Genomic DNA, 20,213 nt, shown 5'->3' on the forward strand with positions numbered 1-20,213 from the left:
GATTGAGTTTTACAACTTGTATGGAAGTGGAGTCTCCAGCGTGTGCTCGCAAGTTTCTACAACACATTCCTGGGAGTCGATGAGAGGAGGAGGAGGAGGAAGAGGAGGAGGAGGACCAACCTTCTCATGCATGTGGACCAGTTAACGCAACGTGTTCTTGTTTTGTTGCTAAATCACACTAAAACACTTGAACGTATTGGATTGTCAAGCCGTGATCGTGAGTGGAAAAACGTTCCTGTCGCTCAGCGATGAAATAACCACATGGTGGTTCTGACAGGATCCAAACCCCAGGATGGTCTCACTCGTGGAAGAAGAAGAAGAAGAAGAAGAAGGTGGTGTGTCCGCGTCTCCGCAGCGGCACCAGAGGCCAGGAAACAGTGGCCACCAGAAAAAGAAAAAACGCACACAATCCTCACCCGCGGAGGAGAAGTTGACGCCGAGCCTCGGAACCATCGTCCGGGTGGAGCGAGGGTATCGGTGTCATGTGTGTCCGCGGCTGCTGATCCTCGACGGATCACATGAGTGGATCTCCTCGCTCGTGTCTTGTCATCATCGTCTTCGGGGATCTTAAACTCCTGCACCCCGAAAAAAATCCACTCTTAATTGTTCCGTCTGTTGCGACTCCGGTACTTTCGGGTCGGATCTGTTCGGATTTATTTCTTCCACGCCGACAGCCCTGGCGAGGATGAAAATCTCCTAACGGAGGATTACTGGAGTGTCAGCAGCGCGCATGCGCGCAGCCTCTGCCAAGCACAGGGGCTGAAAGGCTGCGTCCGTGTTTCATGAAAATCTCTGAAGATGTTCCACTGACGCACAACGTGCAACACCCAATGAAATTAATCCGAATTAGTGGGAGATTTATTAACAAAACATTTGATCAACCTCCGAGGCTTGTTATCGTGAACCAGGGATGCAACATTGGTTAAAATGACCCCAGACTGGCATATTATTTGACACTTAATATTGTAAACAATATTTCAAATATTTGTATCATTTGTAAACATGAATATTTGGTAGTGTCTCTCTCATTTGTTTCAATTGTGATGAGCATGAGATTGTCTCTTAACTCAGGCATAAGCAAAGTGCAGCCCAGGGGCCACATGCAGCCATCTGGCTGTATTTATGTGGCCCTTGTGAGGTCACAGTAAAACTATAAACATTTTCTAAAAGGCGGACCATTTTGTCATTTAACTCATTGAACATCTGAAGGACTTGTTTTCCTCATTTCTTTCCTTTTCGGGGGATAATTTTTAGTGTTTACATCATATTTCTAGATGAAATGACATTCAAATGTATTGAAAAGGAAATATTCCACATTAACAATAACAACTTTAGCTTTTCTTATATATTTTTTAATAATTATTTATAATAATTATTCATTTTATCATGTTACCTAATCTTTGCTGTTTCATTTCATTCATTTTTAAGTTGTTGTTGAATTAAAATAAAAGGTCTATCTTTAAATGAAATGAATGAGAAATTATATAATATATAGGCACCGCAGAAATGCTGCCTTGGTTCCTCGTACTTTTTTCTACTGCTTATTTGGTGTGTTATCTTATTTCATTATTTTATTCTTCACTGCCACCAATAAAATATCTGTTGTTTTTACAAGGCTGGCAATAAAATGTTTATGATTGTAATTCTGAAAGATTACTTTAAGAATCTTAAGTGGGTAGACTTTCTTTTGACTAGATGAGCCCTTACAACAGTCTCCGTTTATAATGTGGCACCTGAGTAAATCTAATACTTCACCTCTGCTTAAAATGATGATCAATATAATACGGTAGAATTAATGAAGGATCGAAGGATTGGTGTCAAAAAACAAGCCAAGCATGCATGTAGTTTGATCTTGTCAGACGTAATGCTGGTGAAATACAGGGCCAAGTGGAAACGGTGCAACACTCATCGTTGCTCTGCTGTCCCGACACATTACTGAACTGAGCCTTCAAACATTTTCTTCCACATCATATCACTGTATTGACCTCATTCCTGGTATCTCTCTGCTGTTAGTATTCTCCAAAAGAGATTGAAACCCCACCGAGGAGTTTTCAAAAGCTTATAAATTGAAGCATCATCCAAAATCCTTCCTTCCATGTTGTGGCAAATTTGTTTGGCATATTTTTTAAGGTTGAATATCTTTGATTTAAACTAAAACTGGGCTATTTTGGACATTACAATTATTGTGTACAATTTCAAGTGTACATTTTATTGTTGGCTCAAATGTTGTGAACATGTCCAAAATGTTATGTCAGGTAAAATGTGTAAACATCTCTCAAACATAAATACAATTTCAAAGCACTGTTTCAAGAGGTAATTGGTAGTCCCGCCATCAAAGAGAGGAAAAATACAATACGTGGTGTTATCCTTATAACAAAATAGGTTTGTAGCAGACTTTATAAAAACCTCCATTTTCACTTTAGAACCATTGAAACCATTCATACTACGAACATTTAAAATTAAACAAAATGTAACCATGTGACGCACAGGTTTGCATTTCATGGAAATTTTGAGAGAACCAGAGAAGCCCATGTTAAACCTCTCCTCTGTGCCTTGTACATCAACGTCATTATTATTCATACGGGGACATGACATCAGGATGAAAAGCAAACATAGTCATGGTTTTCTTTCCCCCTCCAGAGTGTGTGTTCATGAGCCATCCCATCGTTTTGCACTGCCAAACATCATTTCATCATCACGCACTCTTCGACATGAGAATAAAGTCAAAGCTTCTTAATTATCTTTGAAGTTATTCCAGATAATGATTAAAATTGTTTGTCAAAATATGAATAAAACGATTGCAGAGTAACATTGACAGCACAACCGAATTTTTCTCCATAAGAAAATACAACTTCAAACTCATTGGCATAACCACGGACTGACCTTCAGATAAAAACAGTAGAAAATAAATTCAGTAGTTTGACTTTCACTAGGTTATTTTTTTTTAAAACTTAAATCAAACAAGCATCTTTATGTGTCAAGAGCCACATGATAATTCTACTTAGGAGAAAATGACAAACAATAATAAAAAAAAAAACACATGCCGAACAGTTATAATCATTAGGACAAAAATAAAACAAATATTTTTTTCCAACTGTGCGCCCTCCGCTAACTAAAAATCTACTTGACATTGTGTGCTTTAAATCTAATATGTATTAATGCCTGCTGATGCGGGGAAAAAGTGTTTCCCTCGCCGATCCACAAATAAGAGCTTGGACAAAAATGGCGTCATCGCAGTAAAAGTTAATGGTACACACACACACATATATATATATATATATATATATATATATAGTCACAACAGCAGTCCTGTTAGTGGAGGCCCTTGGGAAACAAACTGACACAACAACATCTACGGGCTAAATGTAACTTCCACTGACACACACTAAGAGCAGCGCAGCAGAGAAACCGGGAGGAAGATGGGAAACTTTTGAGAGCAACCAAATACAATTGCATGGGACAAATGATATATTTCAAATGTAGGTCAGTGCTCTGCTGATGTTTAGTACAGCAGCTTTGCAAATGCATTGACTAGAAGCCACAGGTTAAATACATATTATAGTTCGATGACCGCTTTTGCTACTTTTACTTGAGTTTGTTTATCAGCACATGGAGCCGTTTGGTTCTGTTTATTTGGTGACTAGAGAAATATATGCCTTTTTGTATGTGATAAGGACAACTTGAGAAATAGAATGTGATAAATATTTGATGAATGAGAAGTAAAAATATAACTACATCTCTGTTAACTGTCAAATGAACATCAGGTTTCATCCTAGTACAGTCTCGCTGTGTACAGAAGGGACTGAAACTGGTTTGTCTGGAAAAACGTTGCAATGTATTTTCAAAGAGATATTCATGCTTAACAACTATTACAACAGTCTTACTCATGGTCATGCGAGTCCGGCTTACTGACTAACAGTTCAAGGTCCGTGATACTCAGAAAAGCCTGTGTTTCCTACCACACTTGTTTTTGCTGAGTCATGCTGGTTTCACTATAGTTTCGTCATAAGAGCCACTTCATTTAAAACATGCTTTAAACTCGATTTTTTTAAAGAAGTGAAAAATACTTAGTAATGTTTCCCTATCAAAACACGACATTTTCGATATATGAGCCTGGATCAAACCAATTTGTTTTTCACGTTCTGCTTCAGTCAAGATAACATATTTTTGGTATCCGTTTGATTTCAAGTTGACATGACCGCAGATCTACATTCTTTCAAAAGAGGAACTGAAGACAGGAAGGAAAAGGTTAAAGAGAAAAGTCCAGAGTCGCAACTACACCCTTTATCAATTTGTTTTTTCCCTCATTGCTTGACTAGCCAAAAGAAATGTAGAACGAGGTCAACCGCGCCCCACAGGACATCATATTTACAATAATTCACGTAAATGTATATATTTTACAGCTGCTAAAAAGAGGGATTGTTCGTCAACTATTCATCCAACTTTGAGTCAAGAGGTGAAAATCACCAGTGTTATATAAAATTATACAAAATAGAGAAGCTCAACACCTAAACTAAGACGTATGACGGTCACAGGTGTGACCCGTTCTCCTTCCTTATCGTGAAGCAACACCTTAAGAATACAAAGTATCAAGATGATCAAGATCATTATGACAACCCTATTGATAATAAACCAAAAACACTTTTGCTCATAAAACAAAAGCAGACCTGACAAATATCTTCTTTTTTTTTCATTTGTCAACCACCTGTCTTAAGACCACCTGTCTCCCTTACAAGTCTCTGTGAAAGAACAGCTGACAGACTAAATGAGATTATATGTCTTATTCTTTTTTTCAACCAAGAAAAGAAAAAAGTTGAAGGGGGGGAAAGGTTGATGTGAGCCTTTTTTTAGCACCACCCGGTCCATCACATGCTTCATCTTCCACCCCTGTGGACAACATCTTCCCACAGACCCTTAACCTCCGACCCTCCTCTGCTGTGTCAACACTTTCATCTCTCATCATGGGATGCAGCCAACACACACAAGATAAACAAACGATATTCCACCAAAATAATCCGGTATTATCGTCAATGTCTTCTTTTATTGATGACTATCAGTGACAGTTTGAAGATGGAAGTTTCAACCTTCCTCGTTGAGGCAGCATGTAAACAAAGACGCCGGTTGCTGTTCCAGGCAACAATCGTGAGGCTATTTATCGTCACAAAGACGGGACGAAAAACGGACATTTCTTACCTCGACCTCGGCTGGGTGACGAGAAACTCCTATTTCTCTTTCGTTTTTAGCGTCAACTTTTCCGCCACCATCGAGAAGATAAGTTCCGCCGGTGTTGTACCTTAGCCTGCGTAACCTTCCTGGTTCCTACCCTCCGACGCTCGCTTACGACCGCATGTGGGCGACATTAGGGACGAACCCCGCCTGGTATGTTGTATTTCCCGTCTGTGAGGCGATAAGGAACTGATGCGAGCGCGAAGGTTCGTCCCAAACAGCCCAGGGAGCGAGAAGAATCTCCAAGGAGGCAAGAAACGACGCACGTACGTCAACGGCGTAAGCGGTGATTCCTTACGACGCGCTGGCGCCCGTGACTTTACGTAAACGTGGATCGGGAATAGAAAAGGGGGAAACTACATTACCCATGATTCCTTCTGGACGATGTCAACAAGGATATCCGGATTCAAGTGTCGATTCTGTGGGTTCTGGTGCGATTTTACTGTAAAAATGTCATTCGCTGTAATCGATCTCCAAATCTTGCCGTGGCTGTAAAAGGAAGAGACAGGAAGAAAATAGATTGATTTATCACTATATAATGTCATTTTCTTTACAATCCTGTCAAACAAAAGCACGGCGTCGCCACCTAGTGTTTATAGACGCTCATGTACAGTAAACTGCTTTTGTTTGGCCCTTTTGTTTTCCCTCCAAAACAATAGTATCATTAAAAGGTTCGATAGTGTGATATTATGTTTTTAAGATAAGTATTAACCGTTCCAAAAATATTTTAAAATATTATTTGGAAAATTAAAAGATTTTAATAGAGCTTGTATTGTTTATTGAAGACAATCAAGATCTCTATTTGTGCAAAAGCAGTGTATATAAGATGTAAAAAATAAAATAAAAAGAAACTTGAATCCTTATTTTACCATTACTGTGCATATTTGAGGTCAATTAAATAAATTGAAGATACTAATGTTCAACATGGATATACTTACGCTCGATTCAAATACTTCAAATATTTAATTTAAAAATGACTCGTAGGTAAAACCATTCATGGGTTCTACATCTTTTCTACTAGTGTTGATCATTTTTGATCTTGTTCTCGTGTGGTGTTTTACAGCGGCCTGCTTTTATGGTGTAGGATGATGATTCGAAGCTGGGATCACTTGACATGAGAAAAATACTTATGACATCATCCATACTTGCCTTTTATGTAGAGCGTACCTGCTCCGTGTGCTATAAAATCAACAAGAATTCAGGGAAACAAACACAAGTCGCAAACTGTTACTGAGAAAATGAGTAGATGATGCTCCTTTTTAAATTAAATGTAAAAGAACAGATATTCAATATATTAAATAAAATAGGCATCAAACTATAATGTTGAGTCAGTAATTAGGCATGAAAAACATCATGATTAAAACAGTAAAAAACAAAGTTGTATTATCGATCTATTATAATAATAATACTCAATTAGTAATTGAAATTTTCCTTCCTTGAATCTTAAAGCCAAGAGGGTTACAACTAAGGTAAATGTTAAGTTTTTGTTCTTTGCAGGTTATTAAGTTCAAACAAACTCTGTCAAGCAAATCGTATAATGGTTGATCATTTGAATGCATGAGAACAGTCTCTACATGTAGACCCCACTTCCTATCACCTCGAGATTTCTGGTGAAATCTTTTATTAGGATTAATATCAGCATGAGAAGCATTCAGAAACTGTGGATTAGCTCTGGTAATGCTGGTGTCACCCAGCTTGTTTGAACTGTAAAAAGGATTAGGCCAATACCAACCAATAACGTGTAGAGCAGACCTTTTAAATTCTTATTAAGGTAATTGCCTTGTGAACTATCAGTCAATGTAATTAACTTGGATTATGTTCAATAATGAAGAAAATTAAAGGAAGAAAGAATTTTCTTAAATCCATTGGTCCTGAGAAACACATGTGAAATTAATACATTAGTATTAAGACTAGAATTCTATGTTTTTCAATATTGAGATTGTATTTAAAACACAAGTTCTAAAGTGCTGTTTTTCTCTTTCTGACTGACTTGTTTTTTTTAAACATTGTTTAACTATCTTTAAGGCACAGCAGCCTTCGTATTTGGTTCTGTTTTTCTAATGCCTTTTTTGTGTGTTATCTTATTTCATTCTTTTATTATGTACTCACGCCACAAAAAAACAGTTTGTATTTACAACACTGGCAATAAAAGTTTCTGACTCATAATGACTGATCATTTTGAAAGCGTTATTCTTTTGTTTTACTCCACTAATTCCCTAAAAGGGTTGCTACGTGTGATAAGAAACAACAGGCTCTTAGTGGACTCACAGTTATGGACCATCACTCCCACACTAACAGCTAAGGATAATTTAGAGCCACCTGTCTGTGTCTTTCTTTCTAAATGCATGACCTTAATTGGCAGTGTTGAACCATCAACCCACACTCAAAGTGTTCTTCATTTTCAAGCATTCAAACATCCAAATTTAAGATTAATCGGTAAAGTTGTTGAATTATTGGTTTGTCTAAACTAAACTAATGACAACAATTACATTTTTTTCCCAGATTTATGTAAATATGTAAGTATAAGGAAATTTAAATGCTTGAGAAGTAGTAAAGACATGTTTTGATTTCCTGTATGTTTCCAGTGTAATTTAAAAAAGATGACCTGCTAAGACAACATGAAATATATCTCAAATCACTTCAAAGGCATACGATAAAAAAACAAAAAAAACAACTCCCTCGAAAAAATGAAAATACCAGGCTAGTTTAAATGAGTAGAGTTTGACTGTCTAACGCAAGTCTATATTTAATATACACCACTTTTAATGAATACAAAAATACTCAAGAGGAATTAGCCAAGCAAATATGATCTTTAAATTTAGGTTCCAAATTTTTAGTTCCAAATTTTCCAACATACAATGCATCTAACCAGACATAATGTTTACACCAAGCATTAGCATTAAAAAAGAAAAAAGATACATAACTAGAATGCGAACAAAAAAGCTTATTCTCTACATTTTTTGTACATAACATAACAAACTCCATGAACTGATTTCCCTTTATAAAAAAAAAACAACAAAACAATATTCAAGTTTACTATACTAAAGAACACATATACTAAAAAATCGTATAAAAATCCCATGTCGCGTTTACAACACTGAAAATAAATGGTTCTGATTCTGACGTTATATTTTGAAACATTATACTTCAAAGTAGTACACTTATACACAAGTATTTATTTGTCAAAATGTACATTGCCTTTCCATCAAACTAAAACCAAAAAAGACCTACTAGAACTATATACCTACTACATTGGTAATATAGAGAATTGGGCATACTTTTGTAAACTAAAATATAGACTAGTATTGTATACCTAGTCCACTTGTGGTAAAGAAGATAAGTATCCCTTGAAAGTATACTTTAAAATGTTCCAATTTAGTCCTAAGAACTATTAAATTAGTAAACGTTTTGTACACTACAAATACCTTAGTTTACTTATTACTTCAAGAAACATCTTAAGACGTTTTTATTTGTTCAGGCTTTTCCTTGATTTTCTGGAACTCCTGTTGTGTTCTCAGTTTTATCTTGATCTTTAAAATATGTACTTTATTGAATATTGTTTTGATTGTTTAAGCGCTTTGTGACCATGGTCTGGAAAAGCTCTTTATAAATAAAAAATACTTACTTACTGACTTGATAATATTAATTTAAAGTATATTTGCTATAGGTCATATTACAATTTAGAACATTTAATGTCATACTTTTATTGTTGCCTGCCTGTCTGACAAAACTAAATAGGTTTATGAACTTTCTGAAGGGTTTTTTCCCCACTTTTGAGCGACACTTTTGGGGTTAACACGGACGTCTCTCCAGGGTGAAGGCGGAGCGAAGCATCCTTTGAGAGAAGCGGGCGCTGCTTGTAGTAGAGTCTGGGCGGAGAAACGACTGCTGGACACTGGCTCTCACATGTGGTCTGACAACGAGGAGATCGCTAAACGTTCGCTCAAATACAACAATCTCTACCAGACACCAGGCAGGATATGTTTTAACGCGACACGGAAAAGAATCCACGCTGGAGTATTCGTGACCAGAGACTTGTTTCGTCGTTGACGGGTAGGTACGTGAACGCATCACGAGAGTTTGTGCACTTGTTGTCGATGGCGCTCATGACCCGCAATTCCGTCACATTCACCGGCCAAGTTTCTCTCTCTTTACAAAGAAAAATAAGATAAAAGTCCACCACGAAGTCATCCGGGAAACTTTTAACTTTAAGCCGCATTGTTTGCGTAAAGGCCAGCGTCTCCGCGTCCACACGCTGTTGTCATGACAATGCTAGGGAAACCCAGGCGCAGGCACGTTGGGAGACACAAAAGACACCAGATCTCACTTGTCTCCTAAAGTCCTTCACTAACCAAAAAACTCTGGCTTGTTTGAAAGGGTTGATCTTCTCGTAGGTGGTGGTGAGAGACTGTTGGTGGGGAAGTTGGGGGGGGGTCAGTATGTCATATGTGTCCCAGGGTATGTTGGGCTAAAGGTGTGTCCTGTGTTTACATGAGACAGTTGGTGACCCTGCTTAGTCAGGAAAGGGATGCTTTTAGTTTAGCTTTTGCTGTCTCACAGCCATGTGGAAATGAGTGAACTTCCACAATAGAGAGAGGGTCCGACACAATTGTCCTGGAGGGGGGAAAAGGAAAGGATCTGTGTGGAGGAGGAGGAGGAGAGGGGGATGTGGGTCAGTGTGTAGGAAGGAGGGCAGGAGGGGTTCATGGACATGGTACATGAGCGAGGACAGGAAAGAGCCAGACACAAAAGCACATGGGTAAAACTGTTGCCACTGGTGTGTGTGTGTGTGTGTGTGTGTGTGTGTGTGTGTGATCGGATGAATCATAGTTGTGTAAGCGAAGCTTTCACAACTCCAGGTGCCTGAAGATGACGGATGAATGGAACAGTACTTAGGTCACAGGTATTATCAGAGTCACCCGGGATACGGCAAGAAACGTTTCATTGTTATTATTCATATGGTTTCCACTGTGTTAAGGTAGTGAAATCAGAAACAGTTCTTGTGGATCATAAATAACCATGATGTGTTTTTTTTTTTTTGGGAAATTCATCAAATGTTGATGTTGATTTTCAAACTTACAACGGTGTCAGTTGTTAACGGACAAGTGGCGGTGTCTCCGTCAGGATACATAAATGTGCCCTTAAGCTATATTGTCATCCGCTCATAAATCACAAATCTTGCTCATGAACATCATGGGACAGGAAGAAGGAAAAAACACAAACAAACCTGAACAAAATATTGAACAAAAGCCCCTTTTGTCTGGCGTTACTTAACACAGAAGTATTGTTGATTTAAAGCAAAGTATGTCAAAGACTGATGTGGAAAATGTACACAAGGCAAAAGTTCACGCTGCCTTTTAACCTAAAATATTAAATATTAAATTGAGATAATTTGAGTACAACCTCCATGATCTTCATCCACCATGAAAGGGAGTTTAACTAAAACATATTTGATTAGTGATGGAATTAAACAACGGCTCTTCTGTGTATGCTCTGGATTTTGGCAACCGGTTATTTCATCAATCAATTTTCATTTTAATAGAACTCCCACCGAGTCAAGACAAGAATCCTGCCTGCTGGCCAACATATTTGTAACAGATTGGTGAGTTTAAACAGAATCAATCATACAATTCTTGATTATCCATTAATGCCTACAAACAAGTACTTTTTATATAAATATTTTTCTGCTTTAAAGTTGACATTTTGATCTAGTGGTAAGGGAAGTTCACAACCTTACTTATGTTGGCCCAGAAGTGCGGAAGAAATTAAAATACTTTGACACTAAATCATAATTTCCTGACACAAATGTACACCTTTTGAAAAAAAAAAATACAATTTCATTTAAACAAATGTACAAACTGTTGAAGCCAATGTACAAACTTGTGAATTTGTTTGAGAGTTTGTTGGAATTTTCCGAGTTTGTAAGTTATTTTTAGGAAATTTTACTTTTATTCAAGTGTTTTTAATTTTGTGTCAGGGTTTGTACATCGTTTCTGAACTTCTGGGCCACCGTACTCAGTACCTAACATTGGCACATCAAAACAGTGACAATATCAGCCACAAATTCACGCGTACCCTAGTTAACGGGCTGCTTGTTCAAGTCAAATTTCAAACAAAAACTCTTGATTTATTTCAACTTATTTTACGTAAGGGTCGGTCCAAGAATATAATGCTGTCATTGAACCGGTCCGTGTTGCAAAAAAGGTTCAGATCCCTTAGTTAAGGGACGGGAGTGATGGAGTAAGTATGCACTGGATGAAGGCATTGTGACCCTATTCTCACCAGTGAAGGTTGTCAAGATTAAACACGATAGATCTGTTGGGCAAATAAAATAACACAGTGTTTAAAGAGTCAAACTAAAAAAAAAAACAAAGTTAATATTTAATATTTTTGATTTATAGTTTGAGTGCTGCATGTTGAAAGTGCCAAGAATCAGTGGCAGCTCTTCTCTTTTTGTATATTGACTGTTGAGACATGCAGTTTAATTGCTTCACCCTTTGAGCCACAGGCAAGCATTCATTCACATTAGACAACAGAAACAATTCTGCATCGAAGATACATGTTTCTTTATGTTTGATGGGTCAGACAAATGTCCTCATTTGGTTTTACAGCATGGATGAAAGAAAATTCAATTTGTATCTTCTATTCGTTTGTATATTGGATCATTTACTCAATTTTATTTTATTTATATTTGGATTTGACTGTTTTCGCTTGTATATTGCTTTACAATTAAATATTTGGACACATTTATACAGTAATCCATGGATTCTAACACATTTTCAAGGAGTTTTATTTAGTATGAATTGAAAACAAAGGGTTGACAAATGTTAACAGCAACACTACTAAGAGTTATCTTATTCAGAATTTCATAGTGTAAAACTTTAATGTTTATCCAGTGCAAAACAAAATGTAAGACATAATCCCCCCCCAAGTATTTTAGAAATTAGCAGAATCTGAAACTTTTATTGCCACACAATAGTATTTTTTTGTGTGGGGCAATAAATAAAGTAAATCAAGATATTAGCACTACTTACTAATTTTACTTTGTGTTGCTTTTTGTCTTTTTCGCTTGACTTTATCCATATTGACAAACGTTTCCTTCTTATCCTCATATTAATGTATTTATTTTGCATTTATTTCTCAGGATAAATTCAGTTAATTCATTCATTCATTTGAAAGCAGATAAATTATTATTTTATTTTCTTTAGCATTTGCACACATTGACTCACGTTCCCTTAAGTAATGTTTAAAATGTTTTAAAAGCTACTACTTCTCTATTCTCTATTTTACATCATAAAATAAATGATATTTTATGATGGTGGTCACGTCCATATGAAATCTACTCAAGTGAACTTTAAGAGTGGTAAGTAAATAAGCTATTAAGTTAATTCTTATACATCTTAATGCATTATTAAATTGATGTAAAGCGCCCACACAATCCATTCCAATATATATATGTTAAACTGTAACAGGTTTGGAATCAGGATCATTGTTAAAAACATAAAGTTTGGAGTTTTATAATTGAGGGGTGTCACATTAGTATGTCTGTCAAACTGCAACAGTTAAGATGAAGCTGAGCTGAGCGTCATCCTGGGTCACACTCATGACACCCACACAAAATCATACATGCTTTTGTGACAAAACAATCTCCCGAAACAAAACTCGAAAAAACTCACCTTTAAAGTGATCAACCCTGTCGAGACTGAAGGTTTGACGACCACGGTGCCACATTGCAGACGGGCCCTCATTTAGCTCCAGCTCCATCATAAATCAAAATGAACTTTGAAACTCAACACCTTGACAGTGAAGAGGCTTTAGTGGGGCCCCCGACGAGACAAAGAATCGAGCCCAGAAGTCACTGTGTGCTTCAAAACGTCTCTAATGAAAGAGTGAGTCGTGACATGTTGGCGTACATGCAGGTTATTTTTCCTGCTCTCCTGACAGGGTCTTAAACTGTCTGTTGCAGGTCACTTTTCAGGAGGACAACTTCGCCCCTGGGGGAGTCTGTGGAGCCACACATGCTGTCATGGAGCAACTCCTAGAGTAAGACGCATCATATCTTTATTTGTCTGGCAGCTGCTCTTGAACTGCTTTTACACAATCTGTGTTTTATCGTGTTTACTAAATGAACTTCCTGGCTTCTATTCTGAGGCTTCCTGCAGTGATTGTTGCCCGCACCGCACGTGTTCACGGTATTGTGTGGTACTGAGGCACTATCACACACACACACACACACACACACACACACACACACACACACACACACACACACACACACACACACACACGGTGCACCAAACATTGTGCTACATCATAGAGCGACGTCACTATCTCATCCATCTGAGCGGAGGCGTGGAGTCAGACAAAACATCAAAACACAAACATACATAACACATGCCTGTGCAGAAACGCAATTAACTACACAAGACGCTAACACAAGCTCATGCCTTCAGACACTCACTCACTCACACAGACATCTTCACATTTTTAACATTTGAATATGTTGTTGTTTTTCTCAGAATAATTGATTTCAATTGTCTCTACACTGAAAGTTTTAACATTTTCTATTGAACAATTGAATTTAATAAAAATGAAAAGTTTTCATTTATTTTTCTGAATAAATAAATTTAAAAAAATACTGTTTTTTTAACCTATAAACTTTGATACTATAACTATATACAATTTATTTTTTTAATCTAAATAAATTATTATTTAATACAATTTGAAGCCTTTTGAATCCGAAAAATGTTGGCACTAGTATAACAACATTTTTAGATAGAATCCATAAGGCTGTGAATAAAAAATATTGAATTTAGGACATTTGTTTTTGAATTATTAGAATTAGAATATCAAAATATATGTAGAAAAAATGTATTTTGAAGATATTCAGGCCAAAACAAACCAAATCTTTTAATATACAAATTATTTAATTCAATTTTAAGCAATGATGCTTAATATACAACAAGATTTCAATAAAAAGGGTCAACGTTTTTTTTAACATTTGAATAAATCCAACCATGCAATATATATATATGATTTTCCATAGATCCATCATTTTAAAAAAGTTTCAAGAAACTGTGGACCTTAAATCAGAGCTAAATGTCACCATGATTACATGTATCTGACAGGTAAGGGCAGGTTTGTCAAACCTTTGCCAATGAGTTAAAAATTATTAATAGCACGCTGCTGAAAATGCTCTTTCTCACTTCAAAGTCCCATAATCCTCTGCAACACTAATCGGCTACAGAGTCTTGGAGCCGAGAACATCCGAATGGATTTGGAGCGAGACTAGCGATGTGTTTAATTTGAGTGTTCTTTAATAAAGGAGCCTCACCTGTATGTTTGTGCTTCAACATTGATTCAAAGGTCCATCACACAATGTTGTTACCATGTATAAATATTTAGTATGACATCATCTTGTATCGCCAAAGTTCTACGATATAACATCTCTGACTTTCTGACGTATCTCACAGAAGATCTGTCGACTGATTCCTTCATTCATTATGAGATGTTATGAGCGAGTGTTTGGCCTTTACATGTGCTGCTGGATCTACTGTTGAACTTTATCCTGACAATGCCGGGTCCTCAGAGAAGGTGAGGTGAGCCCTGAAGGCATCACATGATGGTTCAGTCGTCAGGAACGGCTCCACAAAACACAAGACACATTTCTAAACTGCCAGATAAGAAGTTGATTTATTTCTCTTTTTGTTATTTAATCAAAATGAAGAGGGAAATGGTGAAATGATCAGTGCAGAATAAAGAAGATTGACGGATCGGTTTCATATTTTAAAAAGATAAGATGTGATATTGAATTAAAAGTTTGATGGTGAAGCACATACATGTTCAGTCAGTTATTTATTGCCACTTATGTCAAGACTGGTACCTTCAACATACATCATTAGCTCATCTCAAGTGATGCTATCTTTTTAATGTAACTATTTTGAGCATTTTTTAACAACTACATTTAAGTGCTGGTTCACCCAAAATTCAAACCTCACTCATTTTCTAATCTGTAATCTGTTCCTTTTTAGCATTATAGGCAAAAAAAAATGTTTATTTTAATGTAGGGATTAGAGCTCAGGTTCATCTTCCTCCAAAATGCCAAACTTATAAACATCCAAATATCTGTGGGGCTTTAATGTCCATCTTGTGTTGAAGCCTGAGAAGTTGTTTCCAAAATAGCTAAGACGATAGAGTGGTTGTTGAAGGTTCAATCCCAGCTTCGGGCGAGACTGTGGCAGTGTGTCCCTGAGCAAGACACTTTACCTTGATTGCTCCTGATGTTTGAGCTGGCACGCTGCGTCACAGCCTACTCCCATCAGTGTGTGATTGTGTGGCTGAATGGGTGAATGAGTATCTTAGTGTAAAGCACTGGTTGCTGAACAAGCATAGAGAAGCGCTCTATAAGCAAGAGCCATTTACCATTTTCCATATGTTTGAAGGTTGTTTTTAGCAGAAGCTACTGCTATCGTTGTGAATCTTGCGCACTGATGCGTGAACTTAAGGACTGATGACTTCCGCTACAATATTTTCAAAAAACTTAAAATGTACAGACAGAGTTTTTCAAGACGATTCCTCACTTCCAGGCTTCAATACAAGATGGACGTTACAGATGAGCACTACGGAGGAACTTGGATGTTTTTAAGTGTCTTTTTGGACAAAGATGAAGAACTGAGCTCCAGTCGCTACATTAAAATGAACATAAATCTTTGTCTATAACTCTAAAAAGGAACAGATTACTCTAAAAATAATCCTAATGCTTGTTCGAGTGAGGGTGAGTAGAAATTGAGAATGAAATGTAACATTTTCACCACTTTTCTTTCAACTGTTTTGTAGTTTGCACTTGTTATCCACGGCAATCTTCTACACTTGCCACCTCAACCTTGAAACATGCCATTATTCAAACTATCTCTGGTTCACCTTCTGTAGCTCTCACTTGATAGAGTGACAGATTCTTCAAAAATGTTCCTAGATCCAGATGGTAACATGTAAAACCTCTGAAATTCAATCTTCTGTCCCTCGTTCCTTTCTTAACAATTCCTTAGAGTTGTGTGAGTAGAAATATTTAAAAAATGGTTATAATGACAGACAGAAACTACAATATTATAGGCTGAATTATTTATTGTATACTACCACATAAATGTTTATTTAAAGAGCAACTAATGTGTTGATTTAAGTGTCTCTTAAATAGATGTTGGACTCTTTTGTATCATCAGTATGTGTCTGTTTGTACAAAACTCTCTTTTCATTGAAATATTTACATTAGAAAATGTGCTTAAGCCCCGCCCACTGAAAATACTTAGTTTTTCAAGAGATTCTAGCAAGTATAAAGTTTAATCATCTTTATTTTGGACTATGACGCAATTTATTTAATAAAGAATTAATGGCATCATTACAGCAAAGTTACAAATATGGAAAGGTGAAAACGGGTAAAAAACAGTAAAAAAAACAAACATCAGTCATTCATATTGTAAATATTTAATGAATATTTATCTATAAATGAAAGCTTGTTAATTGTATTATGTAAACAATATTTTTGGATGTTTGTTTCACTGGCATTAATATTCCTGTTAAAAAAAGATGGTATGTACCTGCTTCTCAAGTAGCTTAAAAAAGAATGTCAAATATCTGTTTTTGATTTTTCTTTTCCCCTCTGGAAGTTTTCTCCTTGTGAAGTGTACTATACACCAATAGTGTAAGATAATAAGTACGCAACTTTCCCTCAGGGGTTTCTACTTAGCTCACATATTGGCAACTTTACACTGTTGGGGGTTGGGAGTTAAGTTATCTAAATCCACATACCTCAGTTAAGAGGTATGTGGAACGCACACAAATGAAGGTCCATTACGACTTTGGGTACTTATGAGAATAGAGTTTTTGACTCAACCTAATTTTATATACATTGTCGAGCCAAAGGGATTTGTAATAAAATGAATTAGCTTAAAAACTGTTGCTATAATAATAACAATATTTCCCTTATTAATTCATTCAATAATGGATCAAATACAGTACAAATGAAAATATTGAATGAAATTGACATTTGATTGTGGTTTATGGTCAGAACTGAGTAGTTTATTTTCCCAGTCCCACAAAAAACTGTTGACACCATTATCCTCGTGCCACTCTGCGTGTTGCACTGAAAAACTCGACAACAGTGTTATCTTGGCCGGTTTTTCTGCACATTCTCGGCTCAACACTTGGCAGATAGCGGAGACAGGATTGTCACGGCCCGAGCGATGTACGTACGGCAGCTGCGAGGTTTTCCTCATTGTGCCAGCATTCCTGTGCGCGCCTGTGTTATCACACTTCCTCTGCACCTTGTTATAGCGTCGTCTCTTTGGTGAATCATGCATTATTCATACGGGACCCTCCTCCTCCTCCACCCCCCAACCCCCCGACAATCCCACCTGTCAATTGAGAACATTAATTCACAGGTGGTGCCGACCACTTATATCTCTCTGACTATTTCTACCCCCAGTGATGAGGTCATCCCTCAAGCCTTGCCATGGCAACGTGTCGGAGACATGTCAATGTCGGCCTTTCTCACTTTCGTAACTTTCTCCCCGGTGACTCACGAGGAGTCGAGACACACATATACTTGTACACATGAAGTCGGTTATATACCCTTTTTTTTTTCTTTTTGTTTTTGTGCTTTTTTCAGAAACAAAAAAGAAGCATACATGCACTGAAAATGAACAATGGGTTTTGTTTATTCGACCAGCAGTTTGACATTTGAATTCCAATTACTGCTCTGTTTACCCAGCATTGATAAATGAGGAGCAAAAAATGATGAGTTTTAGGAGAAAAACAATCCAGTTACGACAAGTAACCTGTAGAGGGAGACATTGACATTCCTTTAATTCATGAAAAAGGCTGATTTTTTTAGGTGAATGGACTCGAAAACTGAGATTCTTAACAACAATATAGAGAATAGTCACAACAATATTGGTTGTCATGTATTCAGGACCGATTAAATATTCCCTTTCGTGTGTCTCGATGCGATTAAAGATCATAATTATTATTTGTATCCATTTTCAATTGAAAGTTAATCCCTTTTCTTATGTTGCTGCAGATGAATTAACTCATTTACAGTCTGATTCTCATCATAATCATTAAGTCTATCATCAACCTTATGTTTATAAACGACCAGAAATGATGAGATGGTGTCACATCTTTTCTAGAAAGTCATATTTTTCTTTTGTTAAATAATCCATTGATCCTGGTCTAATGTGTTTAAACACCCAATTAAAATGGAATGAGAGACATTTAGCTCCAGCCATTCCTCATTTCCCTTGTTTATTTGGCAATTACCTCGCTCATATGACTTATTTCGATCTGCTCAGAGGGTCGGAATCATTTGCCAGAGAGAAGGAGGAGATACTGTAGGGAGAGGAAAACATATGACCGCATGAAATCAGTGCCATCTTCTATTTACATTCAGGATTCAGACAAGTAGAAAAATAGAAAATGAGTGTATCATGAGACCTGTTTTACAGATGATGGAAAGATGATCTTCATCAACAAAAAAGTTGACTCTTTGAAAACAAACTGCAATCATTTTATTTTACAACTCGACATTCAGTAACTTTGGATTTTGATCGGTAAGAATAAATAGTGTTTGTTCTATTAAAAAAAATGGAAATTAAGAAAACAAACTGTTAAACTTGAGCTCCCTGTTTTTAAACATGTACTGAAAAATCTTGTGTTGTATTTTTTACAACATTATGTGACGTATTTAAGTGGAAGTGACGTATATTCAAAGGCATATTTAATCAAAACTGACCACACTGGGATCTGATTTGAATCTGGACACAGAAGAAGCTTATTGGCTTTGTCTATCAGACCGAAAAACCAAATCGCTTGATATTTGTGCTTCGCTGTTTACACAGATAAGATCAGCTAAGAGAAGAAATTGTCAGATTTAAATCAACAAGGTCGAACGTTATTGATGGCCGAAAATAAACACTATTAAAAACTGCCTTCTTTAGTTGTTAAACATTTTTAACACAACCTCTCAAAAATATTAACTGTGTGCGGATGTTTTGAGGAGAACTCCCTCCACAGGATTCAATACCACTTACCACAGTAAGTATCTATGAGCAGATTGAAAAAACATAAAGACGAAACAAAATGAAGCAGTTAACTTTGCTGTTCTGTAGAGACGAGAGAAACGTCCAGTAGACGCATGAAAGCAAGTTAATGTTGACTTCATCATTGGAATCTGCCTCAATCCAATAAATGGAGAGTTTGAGTTTAATACTGCTTGAATAAAGGCTGACAGCGCTTAGTTCCTTGTGTGTGACATCGGCTTCCCTGAATTTGACTTTCAAACAAAGTTAAACGCTTTACTAACTTACTTTTAAATCGTGTTAATCACAACAATGGCAGCCAATTAAAGCCAAGGTTTGGAACCGTTTTGCCTTTAAAAAAAAGTTGAAAGTAAAACAAATTAAACACTGATTGATACTTAATAGTGCATGTTGCTCCAGGTTGTTTGACACTGTGAATGCACTTCATTGTGTTTTGTTAATATAAGTTTACATTTTTTGTCAATATTTTGAGAAGCACTTTCTGACAAGCACTTTCACATGTGATTAGAGAAAGTAGATACTCTTTTCTTTGTTGTAAAAGCCAGACAAAGTATTGTTTTTTTAAATAAAAAAATAACAATATACAGTTGTTTCTACAGTATCACAATATATCTTAATATATTGTATCGTCACAAATGTATCGAGTATCAAATTCTTGCCAATACACACCCTACAGTAAATGTTTCACTATGGTCATATAAAAAGTATATGTATGTATATATATATATATATATATATATATATATATATATTTATATCTATTTATATCTACAGTATACACCCACAACTACTGTATGTGTTAGTAGAAGAAGAAGTCTACTCGTGTTTCAACACTGTAAGCCTGAATGATGTTAACGTGTTTACCGAGTTTAATTCAAATCCTATGAATAGATTGTG

The 20,213-nt window shown here is 36.4% G+C and overlaps 2 protein-coding genes across 3 annotated transcripts in view; one reads left to right on the forward strand and one right to left on the reverse strand.

The window, feature by feature from the left end:
* The window catches only part of capn15 (calpain 15), a 41,994-nt gene extending 36,333 nt beyond the window's left edge, over positions 1-5,661 (reverse strand). Inside the window, exon 1 of one of the 2 annotated variants that reach the window (XM_087794207.1) lies at positions 5,592-5,661. The gene's annotated coding sequence lies outside the window, so the exon portion shown is untranslated. Of the gene's footprint in view, positions 1-5,193; positions 5,483-5,591 lie in introns of those variants that run through there. The other variant, XM_087794206.1, reaches the window with a different exon arrangement.
* Positions 5,662-9,236: 3,575 nt separating this feature from the next.
* The window catches only part of ankfn1b (ankyrin repeat and fibronectin type III domain containing 1b), a 152,290-nt gene continuing 141,313 nt past the window's right edge, over positions 9,237-20,213 (forward strand). Inside the window, exons 1-2 of the mRNA XM_087794209.1 lie at positions 9,237-9,283; positions 13,193-13,269. Coding sequence (XP_087650335.1) covers positions 13,253-13,269 — 17 coding nt within the window. The 5' untranslated portion in view covers positions 9,237-9,283; positions 13,193-13,252. The remainder of the gene's footprint in view (positions 9,284-13,192; positions 13,270-20,213) is intronic.

This window comes from Callionymus lyra, chromosome 6 (assembly GCF_982586985.1).
Source record: "Callionymus lyra chromosome 6, fCalLyr1.hap1.1, whole genome shotgun sequence".
Lineage (NCBI taxonomy): Eukaryota > Metazoa > Chordata > Actinopteri > Syngnathiformes > Callionymidae > Callionymus > Callionymus lyra.